Source organism: Natrix helvetica (assembly GCF_964273705.1).
Source record: "Natrix helvetica genome assembly, chromosome: 2".
Classification (NCBI taxonomy): Eukaryota; Metazoa; Chordata; class Lepidosauria; order Squamata; family Natricidae; genus Natrix; species Natrix helvetica.
The window spans coordinates 91399441-91423336 of NC_138552.1; the positions used below are offsets into that span (position 1 = coordinate 91399441).

At 45.0% G+C, this 23896-nt stretch overlaps 1 protein-coding gene across 1 annotated transcript in view; it reads right to left on the reverse strand.

The window, feature by feature from the left end:
- RIGI (RNA sensor RIG-I) overlaps positions 1 to 20632 on the reverse strand; it is a 54383-nt gene extending 33751 nt beyond the window's left edge. Inside the window, exons 1-7 of the mRNA XM_081940578.1 lie at positions 20462 to 20632; positions 12477 to 12605; positions 10123 to 10301; positions 8965 to 9115; positions 7876 to 7992; positions 3922 to 4029; positions 1831 to 1981 (exon numbers count right to left, since the gene is read on the reverse strand). Of these exons, the coding sequence (XP_081796704.1) occupies positions 1831 to 1981; positions 3922 to 4029; positions 7876 to 7992; positions 8965 to 9115; positions 10123 to 10301; positions 12477 to 12605; positions 20462 to 20567 (941 nt within the window). The 5' untranslated portion in view covers positions 20568 to 20632. The remainder of the gene's footprint in view (positions 1 to 1830; positions 1982 to 3921; positions 4030 to 7875; positions 7993 to 8964; positions 9116 to 10122; positions 10302 to 12476; positions 12606 to 20461) is intronic.
- Positions 20633 to 23896: the final 3264 nt, after the last annotated feature.

Consider the following 23896-nt stretch of genomic DNA (forward strand, 5'->3'; position numbering starts at 1 on the left):
TCAGTCGATGGAAGAGGCTCGGATGGTCCACTCCGCCTGATCTATCGTTGTCCGGCTCAGCCAGTCTGCTTGGATGTTGGAGACCCCCGAGATGTGTTCTGCCCTGAGAGATGTCTGGGAGTGTAGGATTGGCGTTGTGGACAGGGGAAGGAAGGTCCCCCGTCTGCCTGTCGAAAGGGCGACCTCCTATAGAAGGGAGCGGGCCAACAGTCCTGTTTCTTGTAGATGGATGAAAGGACTTTGCACTTGTCTTTAGATTCCATTTAATGGTTTCAACAATGATGGTTGCCATATCAGCAGGAGAGGTGTACATGGCGTGGGGGGGCCCCGAGCCATGTGTAACCGGGAGGGAAGGTGTGCTCCCTATTGAGAGGGACATCAAAGAAATTGCCTCTGTTGTCAGGTTCCATCAAAGGCGAGGACTCCGAGGAAGACTATTCCCCTTCTGAATAGGCCAGGGTGGGGTCAGGGCCCATGGGAGGCAAGACAGGTGGAGCTGGGGATGCCACTTGGTGATCCTCTGAGGGAGGGAAGGAGGGAGGGCTGGGCAGTTAGAATACGTTGTTGTTTTTGGGCTTTCTGAAATTCTTTCTCAAGGGCCTTCTGCCTGCGCTCTTCTGCCCTGGTAGTCGCTTTAGAGACCTTGGAGTTTACTCCTGAGGAAGGGGCCTCTTTGGCTTGCCTCTTCCTGCTGCTCATTGCCCGATGGCCCTGCCTCCTCTAATCCTGCATTCGTATCCATAGCTGGATCAGCCATTTCCCCAAACATAAATCAATACCCCAATAAGATAGGCAATGGTCTCACCCGTTTGCGCTCCTGATCCGGTCCACCTGGGATGATCCCACGTTCCTGGGCACTCCAAACGGCTGCGGTAGAGTTCGCGCCTTTTTTAAAGCACCCAAAATGGCAGAATTTTTTTCTCTGAGGCTTTTCTGAGCCTCAAAATGGCCGCCGCTATCTTCGCGGGGTTTTCTGACCCGCAAAATGGCGACTGATACTAAGTGTGGCCAGGCGATCTGCAGAATGGCCACTGAACTCGTCTGGAACCGCTGTGTGCGAAACGGCCGGTCGCGCATCCCTCCACGTGCCCAGAATCAAGGAGCACCACGGGGAAACAGCCGTGGAGCCGTAGCTCATGAGCTGGCCGATCTAATTGCAAGGCAGGCTTCCTGAGCGAACTCGTGGCCGCAGGCAATCAGAGGGCTGAGGAAAGGCAGCCAGAGATCAGTTTCGAATTTCCCTCCAATTTGTAGAATAAACCAATTTAAAGGAACAACAACATTGTTTTGGAAAAATTCACCAATGAAAGATATAATTAAATAATTTGGAGGAGAGATCAATTCTCACAGCCAGTCCAGGTTGAACTGAATTTGAAACTGGGGAGGAGCCACAAGGGCCCGATGACATCATAAGTGTAGACTTAGTCCGATTGGTTAATGGACGGAGCATACCCAGTCTGGCTGCTGTCTCTACGATAACAGGAAAAGGTTGAGGAACAATCGAAATCAATGGCTAAATAAGACACTATTGCTATTATAAGCCTCCGTGGCACAGTGGTTAGAGTGCAGTACTGCAAGCTATTTCTGCTGGCTGCTGACTGCCTGCAATTTGGCAATTCAGATCCCACTAGGCTCAAGGTTGATTCAGCCTTCCATCCTTCCAAGGTGGGTAAAATGAGGACCCAAATTTTGGGGGGCAAGATGCTGACTCTGTACAACCACTTAGAGAGGGCTGTGAAGCACCGTGAAGCAGTATATAAGTGTAAGTGCTATTGCTATTTTAGAACTAGAAAGCAACAGGAAATCTGCCAAGGCAGACTAAGATCATACTCATTTTTGAAGTATTCACGGAAGACTCTCTTCTGTTGTTCATAAACTGGAACTTTTGTAGCGAGGAAGACTACTTTTCCTTTCTCACCATCAGGCCTGTTGCAGAGATGATGCTCACATATCATAATAGACACAAAAGTCTTCCCAGATCCTGTAAAAATGAAGGCTGGTTAGACACATTTGGTAGCAATGGCCTAAAAATTTGAACTACAAGCTGGCAAGTCCATACAGATAGTCCTCTCACGTAGGAGATCACAACTGGGACTGGAAAGTTGATCCATGAGCGACATACAGCTAGTCCTCGACTTACGAACACAATTGAGCCAAACATTTCTGCTGATGAGACATTTGTAAAGTGAATTTTGCCCCATTTTATGACCTTTCTTGCTTCAGTTGTTAAGTAAATTACTGCAGTTGATAAGCTAGAAACCCGGTTGTTAAATTAATCTGGATTCCTCACTGATTTTGTTTGTCAGAAGGTCACAAAAGGGGATCACATGACCCTGCGACACAGCAACTGAATTTTGACCACATGATTATGGGGATGCCGCAAAGGTTGTAACTGTGAAAAACGGCCCTGTCACTTTTTTCAGTGCCACTGTAACTTTTAACGGTCACTAAATGAACTGTTGTAAGTTGAGGACTACCTGTATCAGAGGCCATGTCACGGACGTACATCTATCTGTCTGGTTCAGACATCTGGGAGAAAGCCTACTGAAAGACCTTCTCCTTGAGCAGCTTGTGGGAATTAGACAAGATAGCCCCATATTATGGAACATGTCGTCTCTGAAGGATCAGAAGATACCTTGTCCTCTTAGATTCAAGAAGGCTATTCCAACAAGCTTTTGACTACACTGATTGATGCCTCAGGGTTTCTCCACACAAATATTTTTATTGTTTTTGAATTGATTATTATACTATTCTTCATATCTTTCCTTTTTATTCCACATTCTATATTGCCCAGAGGCACAAGATGAGGTAGAATAAGCAAGTAAATAAATTACACACACACACACACACACAAATTAAATATGCCAGAAATTTCTTCTTTCTTGCATTAAAGATACAAGTTGGTAGATGCTTCCTAACAGCTTCCCACAAGTAAAGTCAACGGAGAAGCCAGCAGGAAGTCAGAAGCCACTCATTCTCCATTTCTTTTTTGTCTGCTATGGTAATTGGGTTTATTTATTTAGGTAAATATTGACTTATTATTGAAGTTTCTTTTTCTTTTTTCTATTTTTCCATTTATAATATATACTCGTAATGGTGAACCTATGGCATGCAGAGCCTTCTCTGTGGGCACGCGTGCCATCACCAACTGCTCTTTTGGTTTCTGGTGCACGCCCGTTAGCTGGTCTTTGTGGGTCCCAGAGCACTAGAAAAAGGCCTGAAAACAGCCCCCCAAATGCCCCAAAACGAGGCTGTTTTGGGGGCTTTTGCAGACAGTTTTTGGCCCGAAAAAGGCTGAAAATTGGCCTAAAAATGGCCTGAAAACACCCCAAAAACATCCAAAAATGCCCCCAAAACAGACATATGTGTGAAAGCTAGCTGGTGTTCAGGTTTCCAGCATTCCGGCACAGGCACACACATGCATGCGCGTTCTAGTTTGGGCACTCAGTGCCAAAAATATTTGCCATCACTGATATGTACTCTTATTAGATGATCACAGAACTATCCAGCACTGGGATAAAAAAAAAATCTGGTCAGCCTAAAATTTATTGCTCATTTCTTTCACCTAAGACTGCATTATCGTCTTCTTAAAAGATGACCCAACATTAAAAGGGACAATCAAGGTTTGACAATGGCACTAGCAAACCATTCAAAATCTCCATCATAGTAAAAGGGGAAAAAAAGAAATGTAAGAGTTTTCTTTTTTTCCCCCTCAGAATATTTTCTTATAGCGTTTCTTTTTTTTTTCTTTTTCTTTTTTGAAAAAAGTCTAAAATAACTTTTTATTCCTATCAGCAAGCAGCTTACTTAAGGGTTACTGTAGTTCAGGGGTGTCCAAACTTGGCAACTTTAAGACTTGTGGACTTCAACTCCCAGAATTCCCCAGCCAGCCTGCTGTAGTTCAAAGAAATATAAACTTACCAGTAGGGGCACAAATCATGGTGTGTTTGCCTTTAATAGCAGGGTCAGCAAGTTCTCTCTGATAGCTCCTTGGGTCCCTCAGAACATACCTGGTCTGCGGGAAGTTCTCTACAAGAACAAGTGAACAAAAGCACATTAAAAAAATTGTAACATATACCAAATACAACATATGTATGGGCATGTAAAATGGAGTATCTACTATAGCAACAGCACTTACATACTGCTTCATAGTGCTTCACAGCCTTCTCTAAGCAGTTTACAGTTAGAAGTTACAACAGCACTGGGAAAAAAAAGTCACTTGTGACCATTTTTCACATTAATAATAATAATAATAATAATAATAATAATAATAATAATAATAATAATAATAATAATAATAATAATAAATTTTATTTGTTAGCCGCACCCTCTCCAGAAGGACTCGGGGCGGCGTACAATAAAAACACATAAAATACAAATATAGACAGTACATACATCTAAACATAGACGTATAAGTGGAGGAGGTAGACAGATAAATGGAAATAGAATTAAGATTGCAATTTAAAATCCCCTAAATAAAATTACAAGATTAAAAACCCGTCAGGAGCGATATGATCAAACTATGGTGAGCCAGGCCAGCTACTTGGAAAAGGTGGGTCTTGAGCTTTGCACGGAAGGAGTGGAGGTCAGAGGTAGTCCTGATATCCGGGGGGAGGTCATTCCACAGGGCTGGGCCCGCCACAGAGAAGGCTCTGCTCCTAGGCGCCGCCCCCCGACACTGTCTGGTGGACGGCACCTGGAGAAGTCCCTCTCTGTGCGAGCGAATTGGTCGCAGGGATGTATGGGGCAGGATACGATCCCGCAAGTAGCTAGGTCCTGTGCCATGGAGCGCTTTAAAGATCGTTATCAAAACTTTGAAACGCACCCGATAGACCACAGGAAGCCAGTGCAGCTCGCGCAGGAGAGGTGTCACATGGGAGTACCTTGTACTCCCCATAATCACCCGCGCGGCCGCATTCTGGACCAACTGTAGTCTCCGAGTGCATTTCAAGGGAAGCCCCATGTAGAGAGCGTTGCAGTAGTCGAGGCGAGACATCACCAGTGTATGAGTGACTGTGCGTAAGGCATCCCGGTCCAATAGGGAGCGCAATTGGCGCACCAGGCGAACCTGGTGGAACGCCCCCCTTGCCACGGCTGTCACATGGTCATCCATGGACAGCCGGGCATCCAGGAGGACGCCCAAATTGCGCGCCCGCTCCACGGGGGCCAGTTGTATGCCCCCGATGGCCAGAGATGGAAGTAACTGGTTGAACCGGGGGGCCGGAACCCACAGCCACTCCGTCTTGGAGGGGTTGAGCTTGAGTCGGTTGTCATCCATCCAGACCCGTACGGCTTCCACACACCGGGACATCACTTCGACGGCCTCGTTGGGGTGGTTCGGGGTGGAAATGTACAGCTGAGTATCATCAGCGTACAGATGATATCCCACCCCGAAACCACGAATGATCTCACCCAGCGGCTTCATATATGTGTTGAACAGGAGTGGCGAGAGGACCGACCCCTGTGGCACCCCACAAGTAAGGGGGCTTAGGGTCGACCTCTGCTCCCCTGCCAACACACGTTGCATCCGGCCGGAAAGGTAGGAGCCGAACCACCGCAAAACGGTGCCCCGAACCCCCAACCCCTCCAGTCGGTGCAACAGGATACCATGGTCGATGGTATCAAAAGCCGCCGAGAGATCTAATAGGACCAGGATAGAGGAACAACCCCTATCTCTGGCCCTCCAGAGATCATCCACCAACGCGACCAAGGCCATCTCCATGCTGTGCCCGGGGCGAAAGCCGGAGTGGCGCGGGTCTAGATAATCATTTTCCTCCAGATGTCATGGAAACTGATAAGCCACCACACTCTCTACAACCTTCGCCAAAAAGGGAAGGTTAGAGACAGGACGATAATTGGCCAGCTCCGTAGGGTCCAGGGAAGGCTTCTTGAGCAAGGGTCTCACCACCGCCTCTTTCAAGGCAGCCGGAAGAGACCCCTCACTCAACGAAGCGTTCACTAGGCCCAGGAGCCAGTCACGTGTAACCTCCCAGGATGCCAGTACAAGCCAGGAGGGGCACAGGTCCAGTAAACATGTGGTAGGTCGCAGTCGTCCACGCATTCTGTCCAAATCCTCGATGGCAACCAAGTCAAACTCCTCCCAGACTGGTCTCTCAAGACTCGCCGTGGACGTCTCCACTAGACCACTGAAAGGGACCCAATCCTTCCAGATTTGAGCGATTTTATCCTGCAGATATTTCCCAAATTCCTCTGCCCTACCCTGTAAAGGGGCCTCCCGCGGCCTCTGAAACAGGAGGGAGCGGGACACCCGAAACAGGGCGGCAGGGCGGTTCTCTGCAGATGCAATGAGAGCGGCACAATATTGACGTTTGGCCGCTCTCAATGCCACAAGGTACGTCCTTAAATGGGTTCGTACCTGTGTTCGGTCAAATTCGGAACAGGAGGATCTCCAACGACTCTCTAGGCATCTCTTGCGGCGCTTCATCACCCTTAGCTCCTCGGTAAACCAAGGGGCCAGGGTGGATCGTTGCCGCCGGAGAGGCCGCAAAGGCGCCACCCGGTTCAAGGCCCCGGTAGTCGCATTATTCCACGCGACCACCAGGTCCTCTACTCAGGGGCGGGTCAGGGCTACAGAAGGTGGCCCAAGCTCCATCTGGAACCTATCTGGTTCCATCAGGCGCCTGTGGCGGAACCATCCATTTAGGGTAGTTGCGGCCTCCCCATGGTCACATGATCAAAATTTGGATACGTGGCAATCAGTTCATATTTATGACGGTTGCAGTGTCCCGGGGTCATGTGGGAATCGCCTTTTGCAACCTTCTGACTAGCAAAGTCAGTGGGGAAGCCAGATTCACTTTAAAACCGTGTTACTAACTGAGTGATTGCAGTGATTCACTTAACAACTGTGGCTGGGGGGGAAAAACCCCATAAAATGGGGTAAGATTTACTTAACAACTGTCTCCTCCTCAAGGCCATTGAAAGTAATTTCTCTGTGAGGAAGAACCATAAGATCACTTGCTCTTGCAGAGATGGTGTCAGCTGGTAATTTCTGAAGAACCTTCTTCTATCATAGCTTCCCATTATAAAAGGTAGCAATTAAGAGTAGGTGTCCAAATTTACCTTGGTTTTCTTTACCTTCCGTATGTCTTTTTTCTTTTTGTTAATTTAGACTGGCACAAAACTGATTAAAAGCAAATAACCATAACATACAAACCATAGCATACATAACATGAAAACTTTTGCATTCCGGTGTCATTTTGTACAATGATGTATGAACATGCTTATAGGCTGAGTGACTTGATTTAAACATGGTGATTAAAGCTTGAAGCAATTCTAAATAAAAATTCGAAGGCCTTTTTGTCTGATTCAAGGGGCAGAAATTGCGCTTATGCCCCACATTCAATTGTCAAAAAGTAACATTTTTCAAAACAAAAAAATACCCTGTAAGCTTTCTAATATAGGCCTGTGGCAGATACCTCGCAGAGAAAACGCAGAGGTTAAAATACATAGAATTTGTGCTAGGTACACTAGTCTTCTTAAAAGAGCTTTTGCTTCATCAACCATATTTGCATTCAAGCTAATTCAGAACAACAGCCTTCACTGGCCTGTGGCTGATATTTCAAACTACGTTAAAGGTAAATGTAATTCATTTAAAAATAAATGAGTATTCTTTTGGTAATGAACCATTTCTATATTTGATCACACTAGAAAACACAATATTTATCCACAAGGGGCTGCATTGAAATTTTTCAAGAAATATAAGGCACCACCGTGGGCACCTAGTTATACTCCTCTGCCCTAAATAAGTGACACGACGGCTTTTGGTAGTACAGATCCTTTCCTTGAGAAGGTTTGAGAAAGTTTCCTAGAAGAATGCAGAGAATTGAACCCAAGGCAGTTTTCTAACTGTCTTACCTGAAGCTGAACATGAATTCCCACAAAGATTATCAGATTCTGCTTCTTCAGAAAACTGTGTTTGAAAAACACTGCTGCTTTCCTCTTCATTTTCCATTTCAACATCTGCATTATCATCTGAATGTGACATAGAGAAGTCCATTCAATTTTTGCATTTTCTTTACTATTTTGCTTGGCACGTCTATTGTAAAAGCACTCCTCAGATATAAATGAAGGACAATATGAATAGGAAATGTTGTACTGGAGTATATATTGAGCATCAATTCAATGATTGTATAAGAAATTCATATTCTGCATATTGTTGGGAACGCAATATAAATATGTTCTAATCAATGCAGAAATACTGCAAATCTTCAATCTTAAACAATGTGGAAGGACCTATTTGTATAATCTTGCTCAAGTGACATTTCTACATAATTCTATGTTTATATATTCATTGCATTTCTACCCCCACCCATTTCACTAAGTAACGCTAGTTGAGATTGGAGAGGAAGGGATTTCAAGAATAAGCTGCTTTCTTTTCTACACATCAAAAGCAATGTGATTGTACGGGCAATGGGAAAAGGTCAGGTAAAGAAGTGATTGCGTACAGAAATTGCTTGCTTTTTTTCTACCCCCCCCCCCCCATCTGCCTCCCCACTTGTTTAGTGAAGAGATTGGAGAGGAAGGGATTTCAAGAGAATATTGGAAGCTATTTGAGTAATGCGCCTGTGTCTTCCAGCATGAATGCATTGCTTTCTATGTATATAAGACAGTAAACTAGTCTATTGTCTATTTCTAGCCAGAAATTACAGTTGCAGTCATATAATTTCCAACTCAGTGACTGCTCCACTTAGTGGCAAAATTGCAGGTCCCAATTAGACTTTTTAAGTGAAGACTAGCTGTAACAGCATGGCAATGGACGCCTTTCCAATTTTAAGGCACATACAAATTAAAACTGAGGGGTTTCGATCCCCTGATTATGACCATCACTACACACAGGCACACTGACATTCCAATTGGTGGCTCTGCCTCTCATAACTTTCTCTTTCTGGAAGTCTTCCAAGAGAAAGAAACTGAATGGGAAGTAAAACAAAAATATGACAATACCTTTTTTCAAATTCCAGTATTTGCTTTGGATGTCGCATCCAGCCATATCCAGTGCAATTTGGAAAGTTTTAGGCCAATGTTCTTTGTCTGATCTACACAGGCATTCTACCAGTTTGCTTGCACTTGCTTTTCTGCCTTTCGTGGTTTTAATCTGCAAATTTGAAAGAGGAGGTAGTGGGGGAGTACGTATTTATTCTATTTCAAAACTCAAAAGATTCACTTCCACTCTTTATGGACTTTTTACATAAAACAGAAATTTGTGGCTATAATTTGTGGTTTTGAAGATTAGGGAAAAAGCTGAATAGAAAAGTGAATCTTCTTTTGTAATCAGGGCAGGAGTTAATTTTGTAATTGTACTTATATTTGTTGCAAGGGAAATTGGAAGCTTCTTTTTTATTTCCTTTTATCCTTTCTTTCTGCACCTTTGCTTTTCACTTTCTTCTTCCTTGCTTTCACTCTTTATTACAACCTTCGTGGCACAGTGGTTAGAATGTAGTATTGCAGCCTGATTGTGTCAACTGCCAACAATTCAATCTTGACCGGCTAGAGGTTGACTCAGCCTTCCATCCTTCCAAGGTTGGTAAAATGAGGACCCAGATTGTTGGGGGCAGCATGCTGACTCTGTAAACCACTTAGAGAGGTTGTAAAGCACTATGAAGCAGTATATAAGTCTAAGTGCTATTGCTATTAATTTGAGTTAGTTCTAATATTCCCTGTAAAACTTCCAATAAAAATTTATGAAAATAATATCAGAAGATACATACCCAACTACAAGCAACGAAACTCAAGAAAACATCAATGATCAGAGCAAAGTTCACAAATCTTCTCTCCCAGAGTAACAATAAGAGAATGTAAAATAAGCAAATCCAATTTTAAAATTCACTATTTATTATTTTCTTTCTTCAAGCATTTTAATTCCCTTGCATACCAGCCTGTAACCTGGACCACATCAACATCTTCTCAAATATTTATAGAAATCAAACTGGTAAGAGTTGATATAGGTTTTATTTTTGCTCTCTGATCATGCTGAATTAGTACCCTGTGTAACATGAAAATCAGGGCTGTCTGCTAAAATAATGTGAGCCTCTTGTTAACAGTGGGGCAGCATAGAGCTGATGGGCTGAGTGTTATTGATCAAGCAGTTTAAATAAATAATACCTGATAAATTTCTTCCCATTCCTGAATTAGGAGGCAGTTTTCCATGTGGGGATGAATATCTTCGATGTCAATGTCCTGCATAGTGGGTTCAATTCGTTTCAACAGTTCCCTGTGTGGTTCCAAACTTTCGATCATCTTGAAATCCCAATTTACAATTGCTTGAAAAAGGCCAGTATATTCTTAAGAAGCAGAATAGAAGATACAAATTCAAATTAAAATGGTAATTGACTAAAGTTAAGTATGAGCAACAAGTGGTTTATCTGCTATCTTTCTAAGTTAGCTTCAGCCCGCCCCAAAATGTGGAAAGTGAATGTGTTGAGAAGCCCTATCTATCAAGTTTGGTAAGAGACTCCAGCTCCCTTATGAGACTCAGAAAGCTTTTAAAGATCTTCACCTCGTCCTACCCCGCCCCCCAAAATACTTGGGACTGAAGGAACGATATAGTTTCCTGGAACAATTGACCTTCTGAGTATAAGAGATGGTAGAGATTTATTATTGTAAATATTTTCTTATTATCATGATGCTCTGATTCTGTTGGTTGTGCTGACTGACTTCTTTAAGCTATTTAAAGTCAGTTACACAGAAATGGCATCAAGCTCACAGTAATAAACTAATAACACACAACACAGAAAAAACAGTTGTGTCTGCTCAGAACAGCTGGGTGAAGGATAGCTCGTTTTTAAAAAATTAAGATTAGGACAGAATAAATAAAGGCTCCCTGCAATCCGGAGCAACCTTATGTAGGCCACAGAGGCCCGTCAACATAGAGAACTGTGCATGAAAGTAAGCAGGTTGCTGAGCCATGGAGACAATTGCCTCGTTCCCCAAGATTTATGGTGGCACTAGGGCTGACGTTGAGGCCTGGGCTTTTACTTCAGCCTCAGCCTTAGCAGAAGGAGACAATTCACTGTGGCCCAGTCGCCATGGCTAATTCGCTGTGGCCAACTCACCACGGGACAATATAATTCAATTTAAAATAATTATAAAAATATTTAAATTTTTGCCATTCACATTTCAGCTTGTCCTTCCTTTTGCATCCTTTACTTATTTTGTGATTCTACTCCATCATTTCTTCAATATTAGTTGAAGAAATCCCGTGGCAAGTAGTCTCACTGCAAGATGGCTGCGTCGGGATGGCCACAGTGAGTTGCCCTAAGACCCCAGCCTTGGTGCTCCCAGAGTGCCACTATTCTAGAATGGCCTAGAATAGTGTGTATGTGAGTGGGAGAGGTAGAAAAATGTTTCTTTTTTTTCAGGTAGCCAACAGAGTCAAGTTAGGCATTTTCTGACATTTTTGACGCTCCAAGCCCAAAGACCTAGCATATGCTTTATTAGGTATGCCACATGATGAAATAAATAAGTCCTGTGCAGAAAAGGGAAAGCTACTATTAAAGGCCTGGACAGGAATTGGTAGGGAAAATTAGCAACCTTAGGCTTCGTAGCACCCTTGAGATCCTAGTCACTTGCATGGGATTGCAAGAAGTTAGTGGCTCTATTTCTGGAGAGGTATCTTCAACAGCAAAACTAACAGTGGGCCTTTCCTTTTCCAGAATGCAGTCTGAATTCTATGAGGCAGGACTAGTCTCTGGGGAAAATACACCAAGCAGTTTTCTGAAATATCAAGACAATTGCAGAGGGGAAGCATGTTGCTCTCCAAATACAAGCAAACTTAAAGCACATTGCAGCCCACTGAGTTTCTTTTTTTGCAACTCTGTCTGACCATTTTATCTCTGGAAGAAATGATGAGATTTTCTCCCACAGCAGAGAGCACAAAAGTAAGCAACCCTTTCACACAACTTGCTCAGTGTTCCTAATTGGAGGTATTTCCTAAGCTCCATGACCAATATTTGCTTTTTTGCCCCTACAGACATTCTCCTCTTCTCTGAGCTACAGAAAAGGATTGCTTTTTCCCTGAGCAAAGTCAATTCTCTTCCTTCCTGATAGCTGTATGTTCCCCAAAATCATGTCAACAGCCTCTCCATCCAAAATTATCCCTACTAATTTCACTGTCACAGTGAAAACCCCAGCTCTAATTCCAGCTTTCATTTCCAGCAAACTTACTGGATGACAGACTCCCAGATCTGAGGCTGAAGGAATCAATCAGCTCATTTGCAGAGGCTTTTGGAAGAAGCCATCTTTCAAACAGGACATTTACATGTCAAGAATGTGTTTCCTGTCTTGTAATTAAATAGGATCGTGTGTGTGTGTGTTTGTGTGTGTGTGTGTTCAATGAAAAAATACACTGAACTCTTTGAATAATTATTTTGTGTGGTACTGACTCAATGAAATTGCAATTGTTTACATAGAACCACTTATTAGAGTTTTAGATGTGTTTTAGATGAGTTTTAGTTTACCTGATGCATGCAGTGCATCCAGAAAACCACGGAACCATCCATCCACTTTGAGCTGTAGAATAGACTGGAGAAAGAGTTCTGCTGCCTTGGTTGGCCGGTTGCTTTGTTCTTGAATTTGCTCCACAATCTCTAGAATGAAATCAGATTGTAGACAAAACTGTTGCAATAAATTTCTCACCTTAAGGTTCAAAGCCAATCAATAGATTTTCACAGTAAAGTAACTTTTCCATTTTAGCTTTCCAAGGAACCATGATTCTGTTTGCCACATACCCAAAGGCAATAATTCATTCTGCTGCTATTTAGAAAATATTTGTGTGTGTCTGCTTGCTTACTGAAAGCACATTACAAGTAGTTCTTACCTACTGACTGCCTCCCTCAGCATCCATTGAAAGTTGCAACAAAGCTGTTCCCTCAATAATGTGATTACCAATACAGTCAATATTCATTGGCCTAGACCAGTGGTCGGCAAGCCGCGGCTCGCGAGCCACACGCGGCTCTTTACATATTTTAATGCGGCTCTTGTGTGTGCCGGGCACCTGCTCCCCTCCCTCCTCTCGGGCACTTCAAAACAAGCGCCCCTTTCCCTTTTTTCTTTTCGACCCAAAATGATTAGGGAGGATCCTGAAGTCGGGCGGGGACGAGAAGCGAGGAGGGAGAAAAAGAGACGGAGGCCAAGGAGCTTCCCCCCCGCCCCCTCCCAGCAAAAATCTAACCGGGGAGCCGGGCGGGCAGTAGCAAATTAGCCGATCATGCCGCGTGCGTGATCGGCTAATTTGCTACTGCCAGCCCGGCTCCCCGGTTAGATTTTTGCTGGGAGGGGGCGGGGGGGAAGCTCCTTGGCCTCCGTCTCTTTTTCTCCCTCCTCGCTACTTGGGGCTCCACCAATGGGGGAGTTTTAAGAGGTAACAATTGGCTGTTTTAAGACTGGTGGACTTCAATTCTCAGAATTCTGGGAGTTGAAGTCCACCAGTCCTAAGAGCCAATGTTGCAGATCCCTGGGCTAATATGATTGATGCCCTTGGTGGACTCCAATTCTCAGAATTCTGGGAGTTGAAGTCCACAAGTCTTCAAGCTGTCAGGTTTGAAGACCCTGGGTTTTTTTTTCTAAAGGGTTGGGGGTGCAAGGGTCTTGCAACTTGACAGCTTTAAGACTTGCATGCTTCAATGCCAGAGTTCCTGAGCCAACATGACTGGAGGAGGAATTCTGGGAGTTGAAGTCCACAAGTGTTAAAGCTGTCAGGTTTGAAGACCCCTCGGGGTTTTTTTCCTAAAGGGTTAGGGATGCAAGGATCTTGTAACTTGACAGCTTTAAGACTTGCGTGCTTCAAATGCCAGAGTTTATTGAAACTAAAAACAGTGTACCATCCTATGTATTTTCGGTTTTAAAAATGTGGCTCTCAAAATAAATTTCAATCGTGGTTTTGGCGAGATTTGGCTCAGTTGAAAAAAACGGTTGCCCACCACTGGCCTAGACTAAATATGTTGTTTTTCTTTCCCCATCCCCCTTGAGAGTTGAGAATTGGAAAGGAAGTGATTTTAAGAGAGTAAGCAGGCGTACAAGGGGAATACATACACTATATTGTCAAAAGTATTCGCTTACCTGCCTTTACTCACATATGAACTTACTGTATGTGAACATCCCATTCCTAATCCATAGGGTTCAATATGACATCGGCAATGTTCCCTCTAAGGTGCGCGGCTGCGCACATGGCAAGAAAACACCGCGCAGCAGTTTGCAACTGCCGCGCAGTGATTTCTACTGTCACAGGCTCCGGAAGCTGGGGAGGTCCTTTGCTGGCAGCTAGAACTGGCCGCCCGCAAAGGACCTCCCCAGACTTGTTTTGATGAGCGTGAGGCGACTGATGGTAGTTTGCGCTGGCCACGCCCGCTCAAACTATTGTCAGTTGCCCCGTGTTCAGCAAAGCAAGCCTGGGGAGGTCCTTTGTGGGCAGCCAGTCCTAGCCGCTTGCACCTGGCGCTGCGGCTGAAGTGAACCCCAAAGCCCCCGCCGTCACTAGAATAACTGCTGCTGCCGCCTCCTCCTCCAACAGCACCACCACATTTGCTCCCGACGCTGCGTGTGAGGTGAAGCCGCCAAAGCTCCCGTCGCGCCCCTGCCCATGGCAGCGGCGCCTCCCCCTCCGCTCGGAGCACCTGAGCTGGGCCCTACATTACCCCTGCCCCCTCCTCCTCCGCCATGCTTTTGAGGAGCCATGAGGCCACAGGAGCCAGTAGGAAGGTGGCGGGGGGCGGAGCAGGAAAAAAAGGCCTCACAGCTTCTCAAAAGCACGGCAGCGGAGGAGGAGGCGGCAGGGGTAACATGGGGCCCAGCTCAGGTGCTCTGAGCGGAGGAGGAGGCGCCGCCCCCACTGCCACGGGCAGAGGCACCAGCAGGAGCTTTGGCAGCTTCACCTCAGCTGTAGCGCCGGGCAGCAAATATGGTGGTGCAGTTGGAAGAGGAGGAGGAGGCGGCAACAGTTATTCTGGTGGCGGCAGGTGCCTTGGGGGTCACTTCAGCCACAGCACGGGGCAGCAAATGTGGTGGTGCTGTTGGAGGAGGAGGCGGCAGCAGTTATTCTGATGGCGGCGGGAGCTCGTCGGCATCTTCAGCAGCAGCCCTGCCCTCGGTGAAAAAAACCGAAGATGGAGCAGATCCACGCAGATGATGTCTGCCGCAACATGACTGGAGGAGGAATTCTGGGAGTTGAAGTCCACAAGTCTTAAAGCTGTCAGGTTTGAAGACCCCTGGAGTTTTTTCCCCTTAAAGGTTAAGGGTGCAAGGATCTTGTAACTTGACAGCTTTCAGACTTGCACACTTCAATGCCAGAGTTCCTGAGCCAACATTTTGGTTGCTATGCAGGAGCATTGTTAAGTGATACTGATATTGTATAACACTTTTAACTAAGCAGGTACCTTGAATAAACATAACTGAGTTTAAAATAATACTGATTCAGTTGTTGTCTTAGGTGACATATGTGGAAAAAAATCAGGTGCTCAGGCATGAAAACGTGCTGCTCAAACACTATACTTTTCTGCTCACACTGAAAAAAAATTAGAGGGAACATTGGACATTGGTCCACCCTTTGCAGCTATAACAGCTTCAACTCTTCTGGGAAGGCTGTCCACAAGGTTTAGGAGTGTGTTTATGGAAATTTTTGACTATTCTTCCAGAAGCGCATTTATGAGTTCACACACTGATGTTGGACGAGAAGGCCTGGCCCTCAGTCTCCGCTCTAGTTCACCCCAAAGGTGGTCTATCGGGTTGAGGTCAGGACTCTGTGCAGGCAAGTCATGTTCATCCACACCAGACTCTGTCATCCATGTCTTTATGGACCTTGCTTTGTGCACTGGTGCACAGTCATGTTGGAAGAGGAAGGGACCAGCTCCAAACTGTTCCCACAAAGTTGGGAGCATGGAATTGTCCAAAATGCCTTGGTATGCTGAAGCATTCAGAGTTCCTTTCACTGGAACTAAGGGGCCAAGCCCAGCTCCTGAAAAACAACCCCACACCATAATTCCCCCCTCCACCAAACATTACATGTGGCACAATGCAATCAGACAAGTACCGTTCTCCTGGCAACCGCCAAACCCAGACTCGTCCATCAGATTGCCAGATGGAGAAGCATGATTCGTCACTCCAGAGAACGTGTCTCCATTGTTCTAGAGTCCAGTGGAGCGTGCTTTACACCACTGCATTTGACGCTTTGCATTGCACTTTGTGATGTATGGCTTGGATGAAGCTGCTCGGCCATGGGAACCCATTCCATGAAGCTCTCTGCGCACTGTTCTGGAGCTAATCGGAAGGCCACATGACGTTTGAGGTCTGATAGCAATTGACTCTGCAGAAAGCTGGCGACCTCTTCGCACTATGTGCCTCAGCATCCGCTTATCCCGCTCCGTCAGTTTACGTGGCCTACCACTTCGTGGCTGAGTTGCTGTCATTCCCAAACACTTCTACATTCTTATAATACAGCTGACAGTTGACTGTGGAATATTTAGGAGCGAGGAAACTTCACGACTGGATTTGTTGCACAGGTGGCATCCTATCACAGTTCCACGCTGGAATTCACTGAGCTCCTGAGAGCGACCCCTTCTTTCACAAATGTTTGCAAAAACAGTCTGCATGCCTAGGTACTTGATTTTATACACCTGTGGCCATGGAAGTGATTGGAACACCTGATTCTGATTATTTGGATGGGTGAGCGAATACGTTTGGCAATATAGTGCATTGGCAGCCTCTAGCACACTATGGAAACAGCCTGTATATTCCCCACTGGGTGTTTGCTTATTCTTTTGTAATCTCTTCCTCTCCAATCTCTCCACTTTGTGGAGAGGCAAAGCAATTTTTGTAAGCAATCTCTCCTACCTCTGACTTGTTTCCCATTTGCATGTCTTCCCACTACCTTGTAGCAATTAGCCTTGTCCAGATGGACTCATGAACAGCCATCTTCTCAGCAGTGGGAAGAAGTCAATAACAAAGGTCAACTAGGGATGGCAAGAATAGTGAAGAACAGAGACGGGAATAGGTGAATGGGTAACATTGAAGCACATCCTGAGGTTAATGTGGGTAGGTTGTCAAGTGTTAAATTTTGATCACTTGAACACATGGATGCTGAGACCCATAACTTCAAAGACCAGGCATTAAGTAAGATTTGTTCAGCACCATCATAACTTCAAATACTGAACAGTCATGAAGCATTTTCTGTATCTCTTTATGTCTAGATAATGGACAGTTGGGGTTTTGCAGTCTGGTTGTGTTACACCAGGGGTTTCAAACTCAAGGCCCACGGGCTAGATCTGGCCCGCAAGGTGCTTAGTTTTGGTCCATGGGGGTGCCTTGGAACAGCAAAGGACTGGTCCACGGTACCTCTGCCAGTGAAAATGGGGTGCAGGGAGGCAGGCATGGGGTTGTGTGTCTCTTTTCACTGGCAGAGGGTTATCAAAACAAACTAAAAACAAAAGGAGAAATGTATCCCCTTTTGCATTTGAACATGCAAGAAGGGACAGCAAAGGAGAAAGGGAAAGAGGAAAGAAAAAGAAAAGATGGAAAGAGAGCAAGGAAGGAAAAAGGAAAAGAGGGAAGGAAGAAGAATGAAGAGGGAAGGAAAAAGAAGGAAAGGAAAGGAGACAGGCAGGCAGGGAGTTTATGAGAGGGAGCAAGAATCTGATGGAAGTCCTGCCTTAGCACTTGGCCACCAGGGGTGCCCCTGACACGAGCTGCGTGTCACATCTGCCATGCCCACACTCCTGGCTATGCCCATCATGCCAACACCCACCCACCCAGCCACGCCCCCATCCCCGACCCTCCAAGGTCAAACACAACCCTGATGCGGCCCTTAATAAAATCGAGTTTGACACCCGTTAGACCTATGGAATACTAATATTTGACCAGCCAGAATCTCTTCACCTTCTCAATTACACTCTCTTAGTTGTTATCATTGGATGAGGCTTTACTGCCAACTACAAAGCACTTTGAACATATGACCGAGTACGCTTCATGCATAAGTGCACCAACGTGCTACTGTCCATGTCCTAACAATCCCATTTATTTGTATCCATTTTGAGTATTCATAATCTTGTATATACTTATATCTATTATCTTAGACACGCTTGACAAAACAAACAAACAAACAAATAACTCTTCTGTATAAGACTAAACTTTTAAGGTAACTTGAATCACATGCCTGGCAAAGGCATTGCTCTACCGAAACTTTCTTCCAATTGCTGAAATATATAATTAAATTAATCAGTGATAAATCTATTCTGAATTCTTGTTGGTTCTAGTATTTTAAGTCTTCAAAAACATAAGCAATATTATACAGTTGTCAAGGTTGACTCTGAGCCAATGAAATCTCTCAGCCTAGCTATTTGACAGGGTTGTTATTATGAGAAAAAAATTGAAGAATTCTATGTCCATACACCTTTGTTTTCCTGGGGGATAAACTAGATGAACTAAACAAAAATCTTTGGAGGTACAGACTAGGATGCGCATTCATGAAGTGAAACTGGGATTAAGTGCTCTTGTGATGGGAGACTGGAACCAGTATCTATTGGATCATCTGATGATGTCTGTGGCATGGGAATGACTGGGACTTGAAAGGAATGAGTGAGAGAGAAGGGTAGAGGAGGAGAGGGGAGGGGAAAGTAAAGTAAATGAATTAACACTGATATCTCCTCTTAGGTACTTTGACACAAAGGATATGTCATTAAACTTAATTATATTAAATTAGAAAAACTTCATAGTAAAACTGAAGCATTTTTTTCAATTTTGATTGTTTTTCCGAACATCAATCCTTTGAACCTAACCATTTGGGCTCCGAATGAATGTGAATTGTATTTAAAAGTGAGTTAAGAGTTGTAAAAAGAATAGAAGAATTCGATTATAAATATATGAAGGGAGAGAGCAAATGTGACAAAAGGAAACCAGAGGACATCAGAGATGGAAATGATGGAACCCACATGCTGAGGTAAGTTTAAAGAGTAAAAGGTAATGCACTTAGAAGCATATGGATTAGGTGAAATTAAAGATAGTTTGCAGGAGATACTTTGTGGAGCTCTTGATCAACATTGTGCATTCTGAAAGACCATGACTTCATGTAGGACATGTCTCAATCTCTTTCTTTGTTTCAAATAATGAAATCTACTTTGGATTTCCAGATAGCCATTGCTTATTTCGCTTCCAGTAGAAGACGAAAAATTCTGCAATTTTCAGAGAGGGAGAAAAACTGTCAGAAGCAGGCAGGACACGAGCGCGCCTTAACGGTTTTAAGTGCCATCTGCTGGCAGGATTCTTGCCCCGCCTCCTCAACTGCTTTCAGCCAATAGCGCCCTGCTTCCCCCTCCCGGTTATCAAGATAATTCCGAAAAGAGAGCCTGCTGGGTGGGGAGTCGCAATGCTTACAAAGAGACGCAGCTCTTGCTGGGAAGAACACCCGCCCCCCTCTCTCGCCACCCCATCTCGATGCAGTCAACCAAGCCGCTTGCGAATCTGGCATAGCTTTGAGTAAAATCAACATGTAGATCTGTGCTCTTAAATTATGTCGCTTTAATTAGCATCCGAGCATGTGTAATAAATACTGTATGCAAATACGCCGCAAAACGCGTGCAAGAAAGATGGCTCAAACACAATCTTTCTGAATGTCCGAGCCCGCTTAGTCGGACTTCTCTCTGCAAAAACAAGAATAAGAAGCAGTGGGCGAAATAGTTCGTGTACTGTAGAATATCTTTGCTACACAAAAACATTTTTCCTTTCATCGTCTTTCTGTCCAACCATCACCAACCTCTTCCGAAAAGTCATAGTCAATGCCTCAAATGAAATCAATATATAGATCTGTGCTCTTAAATTATGTTGCTTTAATTACCATCCGAGCATGTTTGAGAAAGGCGTACAGAATTTTTTTTAAAAAAACAGTAGGGTTCCTTAAAAGGATGTCTTCAGCTGGACTTTTAATTTATTCATTCTGTTTCTAAGCATCACTGGGAAGTGTCTGCGTAGGCAGGCAACATCTCCATGTAACTGCAAGCAAGTGATTTCATTCTTAAGTCAACCAATTAATTGACACGCCTGGTCATAACATAATTCACCGGGGGGGGGGAGGCATTTTTCAATTAATCTGCTTTTAATTTGGGTATCTGTTTCCCCATTCTAAAAATCTGAACCGAATATTCTCCAAAACGTCCGAAGAGAGCCAGATCATGCACTCCTGTCAACAGTGGCCACGGGTATTCTGGGCTAGATGACACGGAGGGTATCGCTTAACAAATCCCTCGTCCTAAGTGTAAATAAAATGCATCTGGTAAACCACTTCTCCCAGTCTGATGCCTTCCCAATGTTGCATTACAATTCTCATCGGGCCAGCCAGCACGCCCGATGGTCAGAGTATCTGGGTTTTTTTTCATAATACTACAGTTCCTGAAGAGCGTCCAGTTGGGGACATCAGAACAAAACATGACTTTGATAGAAAACGTGGGCGATTCCTACTTACCGTCAGACAGCCAGGTTTTCATGTAGCCCAATATATAAGCAGGGTTTAAAATCTTCACTATATATTCCTTGCAGCGAAGCAAATTCTCTCGTTCGGCCTCGGTCATTTTTCCTCTTTCTCCTTAAACTTCTGGCTTTGCAATAGCTCCCCCCCCCCTCCTCGTATTCCGTTTTTCTTTCAAAGCCCCCCCCCCTCAAAAAAACCCCATAAAAAATCCAAATCCGACTGCAAGATCGCCTGCTCGCAGTTCTGAAACCAACAGCGTCGGGAAGCAGCTTAAAAACACCCTCCCGAGGGCGGGCCGAGCCGTCCAACCAAGCCGCTGTCAACCGACTCGATTCCTCAGAATCAGCAGAGGAGAAGCAAGAATCGAAAGCGAAGGAAGTTTTCCTAAAGCAGGAAACGCCGACGGAGAAACGGGGGGAAAGGAAACCGAAACTGCCTCGCGGGGCGCCGCTGAGCAGAGAAACGAAACGGAGCCGTTTGCCTTGTTTCCCTATTTGGATTGGTCTCCGAATTGGTTGAGGCAAACTTGGCCGAGTCAGAAATAAACTTTGCAGCTGTCGTATCAATAGAGAGTGGGGGGGGGGAGGCTGGGGGGAGCTGTGGCCCTCACGATGATGGCGAGGTGGCGAGTTCTCCCCCCACCCCTCCTCAGCCGGGAGACGCTGTAAGTGGGCAGACAGTGAGGAGAGCGCTACAGCTTTCCCGTCCTGCTCTATGAGCGCTTTTTCGTCTGCACCCCGATGTTTTAAACCTCAGCTCTCCAGTCAGGATGCGCAGGGATGATCAGATGTAATTGGAGTGGGCGGGGGGGGGGTTGTTAATGCCGCCACCGTCTGAAAACAGAAGATTGCCTAAGTCACAGATCTTCAAACTTGGCAACTTTAAGACTGTGGACTTCAACTCCCAGAATTCTCCAGCTATGCTGGCTTCAGAATTCTGGGAGTTGAAGTCCACACGTCTTAAAGTTGCCAAGTTTGGGGAACCGTAGCCTAGATCAGGGGTCAGCAAACTTAAACACTCAAAAGAGCCATTTGGACCCGTTTCCCACAGAAAAGAAAACACCAGGAGCCACAAAGGTCCTAACTGGAACCCCCCTCCCCTTCAATTCTGGAGCTGACCGGAAGTTCAGTTCCCCCACCATAGAGTCTCCTCCTAGCGCGGTGTACTTTTTCCTCTACCTGTCATAACAGAAAGCCCTATCAATTGTGGAGACAACCCTCCCCTTGCCATAGTCTTCTCCTGGCACAATGTGCTTCTCCCCCACCCCTACCAGAAGCTCCTCTCAAAATTGTGGCGCCGACTGGTAACGGAGCCCCATATGTGGCTCCAGAGCCGCAGTTTGCTGACCTCTGGCCTAGGTGATTCAACTGCCCCCTTCCCTCTGTAGGAAGTTAACACCCACCCCTCTCCTAGAAGAATGAAATATTCTAGGAAATATTAAAAAGGCAGAATATTATACTTCCCTGGATGAGAAAAGGAGAAACATGTTTTTAAAGACAAAGCAGCTTCCATGTTTCCAGTGTCTTTCTCCCCACTTGGAACTGAATCCAGATGGGCATTTCTTCCAACGCCTCCCAAACGCTGGGAAAAAAGGGGGAGAAGCAGCTCTTCGACAGATAAGGGGAGCTATATCCATATACAGGGTGGGCCAGAATACAAACAGTCCTCGACTTAACGACCACAAAAACCCCAACATTTCTGTTGAGACATTTACTGAGTTTTGCCCCAATTTACAACCTATCTTGCCACAGTTGTTAAGTGAAGCACTGCAGTTGTTAAGTAAATCTGGCCTCCTCCCCTTTTGCTTGTCAGAAGGTTGCAAAAGGGGATCACATGACCCTGGGACATTGCAATTGTCATAAATATGAGTCAGTTGCAAAGCATCTGAATTTTGATCAGGTGACGATGGGGATGCTGCAATTGGTCATAAGTGTGAAAAAAAGTCATTCACTTTTTTTAGTGCTGTTTTAACTTTGTTCACTAAATGAACTGTTGTAAGTCGAGGACCACGTGTACTGTTCATCACAATACACATTACTCTTCTCTCTTGACATACATCATAATTAAACATTTTATTTATTTTTATTTAGACCTCCTTGGTTGCCAAATTTTGATTGCCTCATATCTTCATCTGTTGAGGTTAGCCCTGTACATTTCCAGCTTAATTCCTCCCTGGGATTGCAGAATCCTGATCCTGTGGGGGCAGATCAGAAAGCCTTCAAGAAAGTACCTCTAGGGGTTAGTGAGGAGCCAGATGATTTGAAGCACCATTTCGATCTGCATCAAATCTGCCCAAGCTTTCTTTATATTAGCCAAGTAAATCTGGTGCATTACCAGAAGACAGAATTCCAAAAGTGAGGAATTCCAAAGCAAGACATTTCTAGAAACAGCCCTTCCCTTTGCAACCAGAGCCACTGTGATCTGCTGATTAAAACACCAGGAAAGGCCCATGAAATTCTAATCCTGTCTCAGCCATGAAAGCCAGCTGGATGCCCATGGGCCAGTCACTCACTCCCAGCCCAATTAACTTCACAAGATTGTTGTTGTGGGGAAAATAGGAGGATGGAGTATTAGATAGTTTACTGCTTTCACTTGTTTATAAAAATAATAAAGAATATAAATACTGTGGAAAGTTATCACTCAGCCCTCTCACAGAAAAATGAAATATCCTAGGAAATATTGAAAAGGCAGAATATTATATTTCCCTGGATGTGAAAAGGAAGAATTGAGAATAGTTCCCTGTAGCTTCCTGCCTCCACCCACTTTGTCAATGGGTCATTAAGGTGGCCAAGCCAGTCCCTTTACATAATAAAGAGTTCTCCCCTTCAGCTCCAAAGGGGTGGGATTAAGGCATGATAATATTGGCCCTTTACCCAACTCCCCACATGGCATCTGAGAACTCAACCAAACCTGGATTCAAAACACAGCCTAGAGAGTTGCCCCTACATGGCCCCCATGGGAGTTTGACAACCAATCAGAAGATAAGCTCAAGATCAAAGGCCAGAGAGGGCATAAAACCAGGGACTCAGCATCTCAGTCCTTCCTTCTCTTCTTCTCCCCAACATTGAAGCATGTGATCACCTTTTCTGTTCAGGACTCAAGCCATGTGGTCCTGTCCACCAATAAACCATCTTTCCAAGCAGCCTCCATGTCTCCAGTGTCTTTTTCCCCACTTGGAGCTGAACCCAGAAGGACATTTCTTTCAACAATACATAAACTCTTGTTTCAAGGAATGTGTGGTTCTATTCCAGAGCCAGTGAAGGAACCAACCAACCAACCCATTGGTATAGGGCAGTGGTGGGCAACCCGCGGCTCGGGAGCCACATGCGGCTCTTTACACCCTTTAATGCGGCTCTTCTGTGTGCCGGGTGCCCGCTCCCCTCCCTCCTCTCGGGCTTCGGAGGGAAGCTTCTGCAAAAGCCCGGGCAA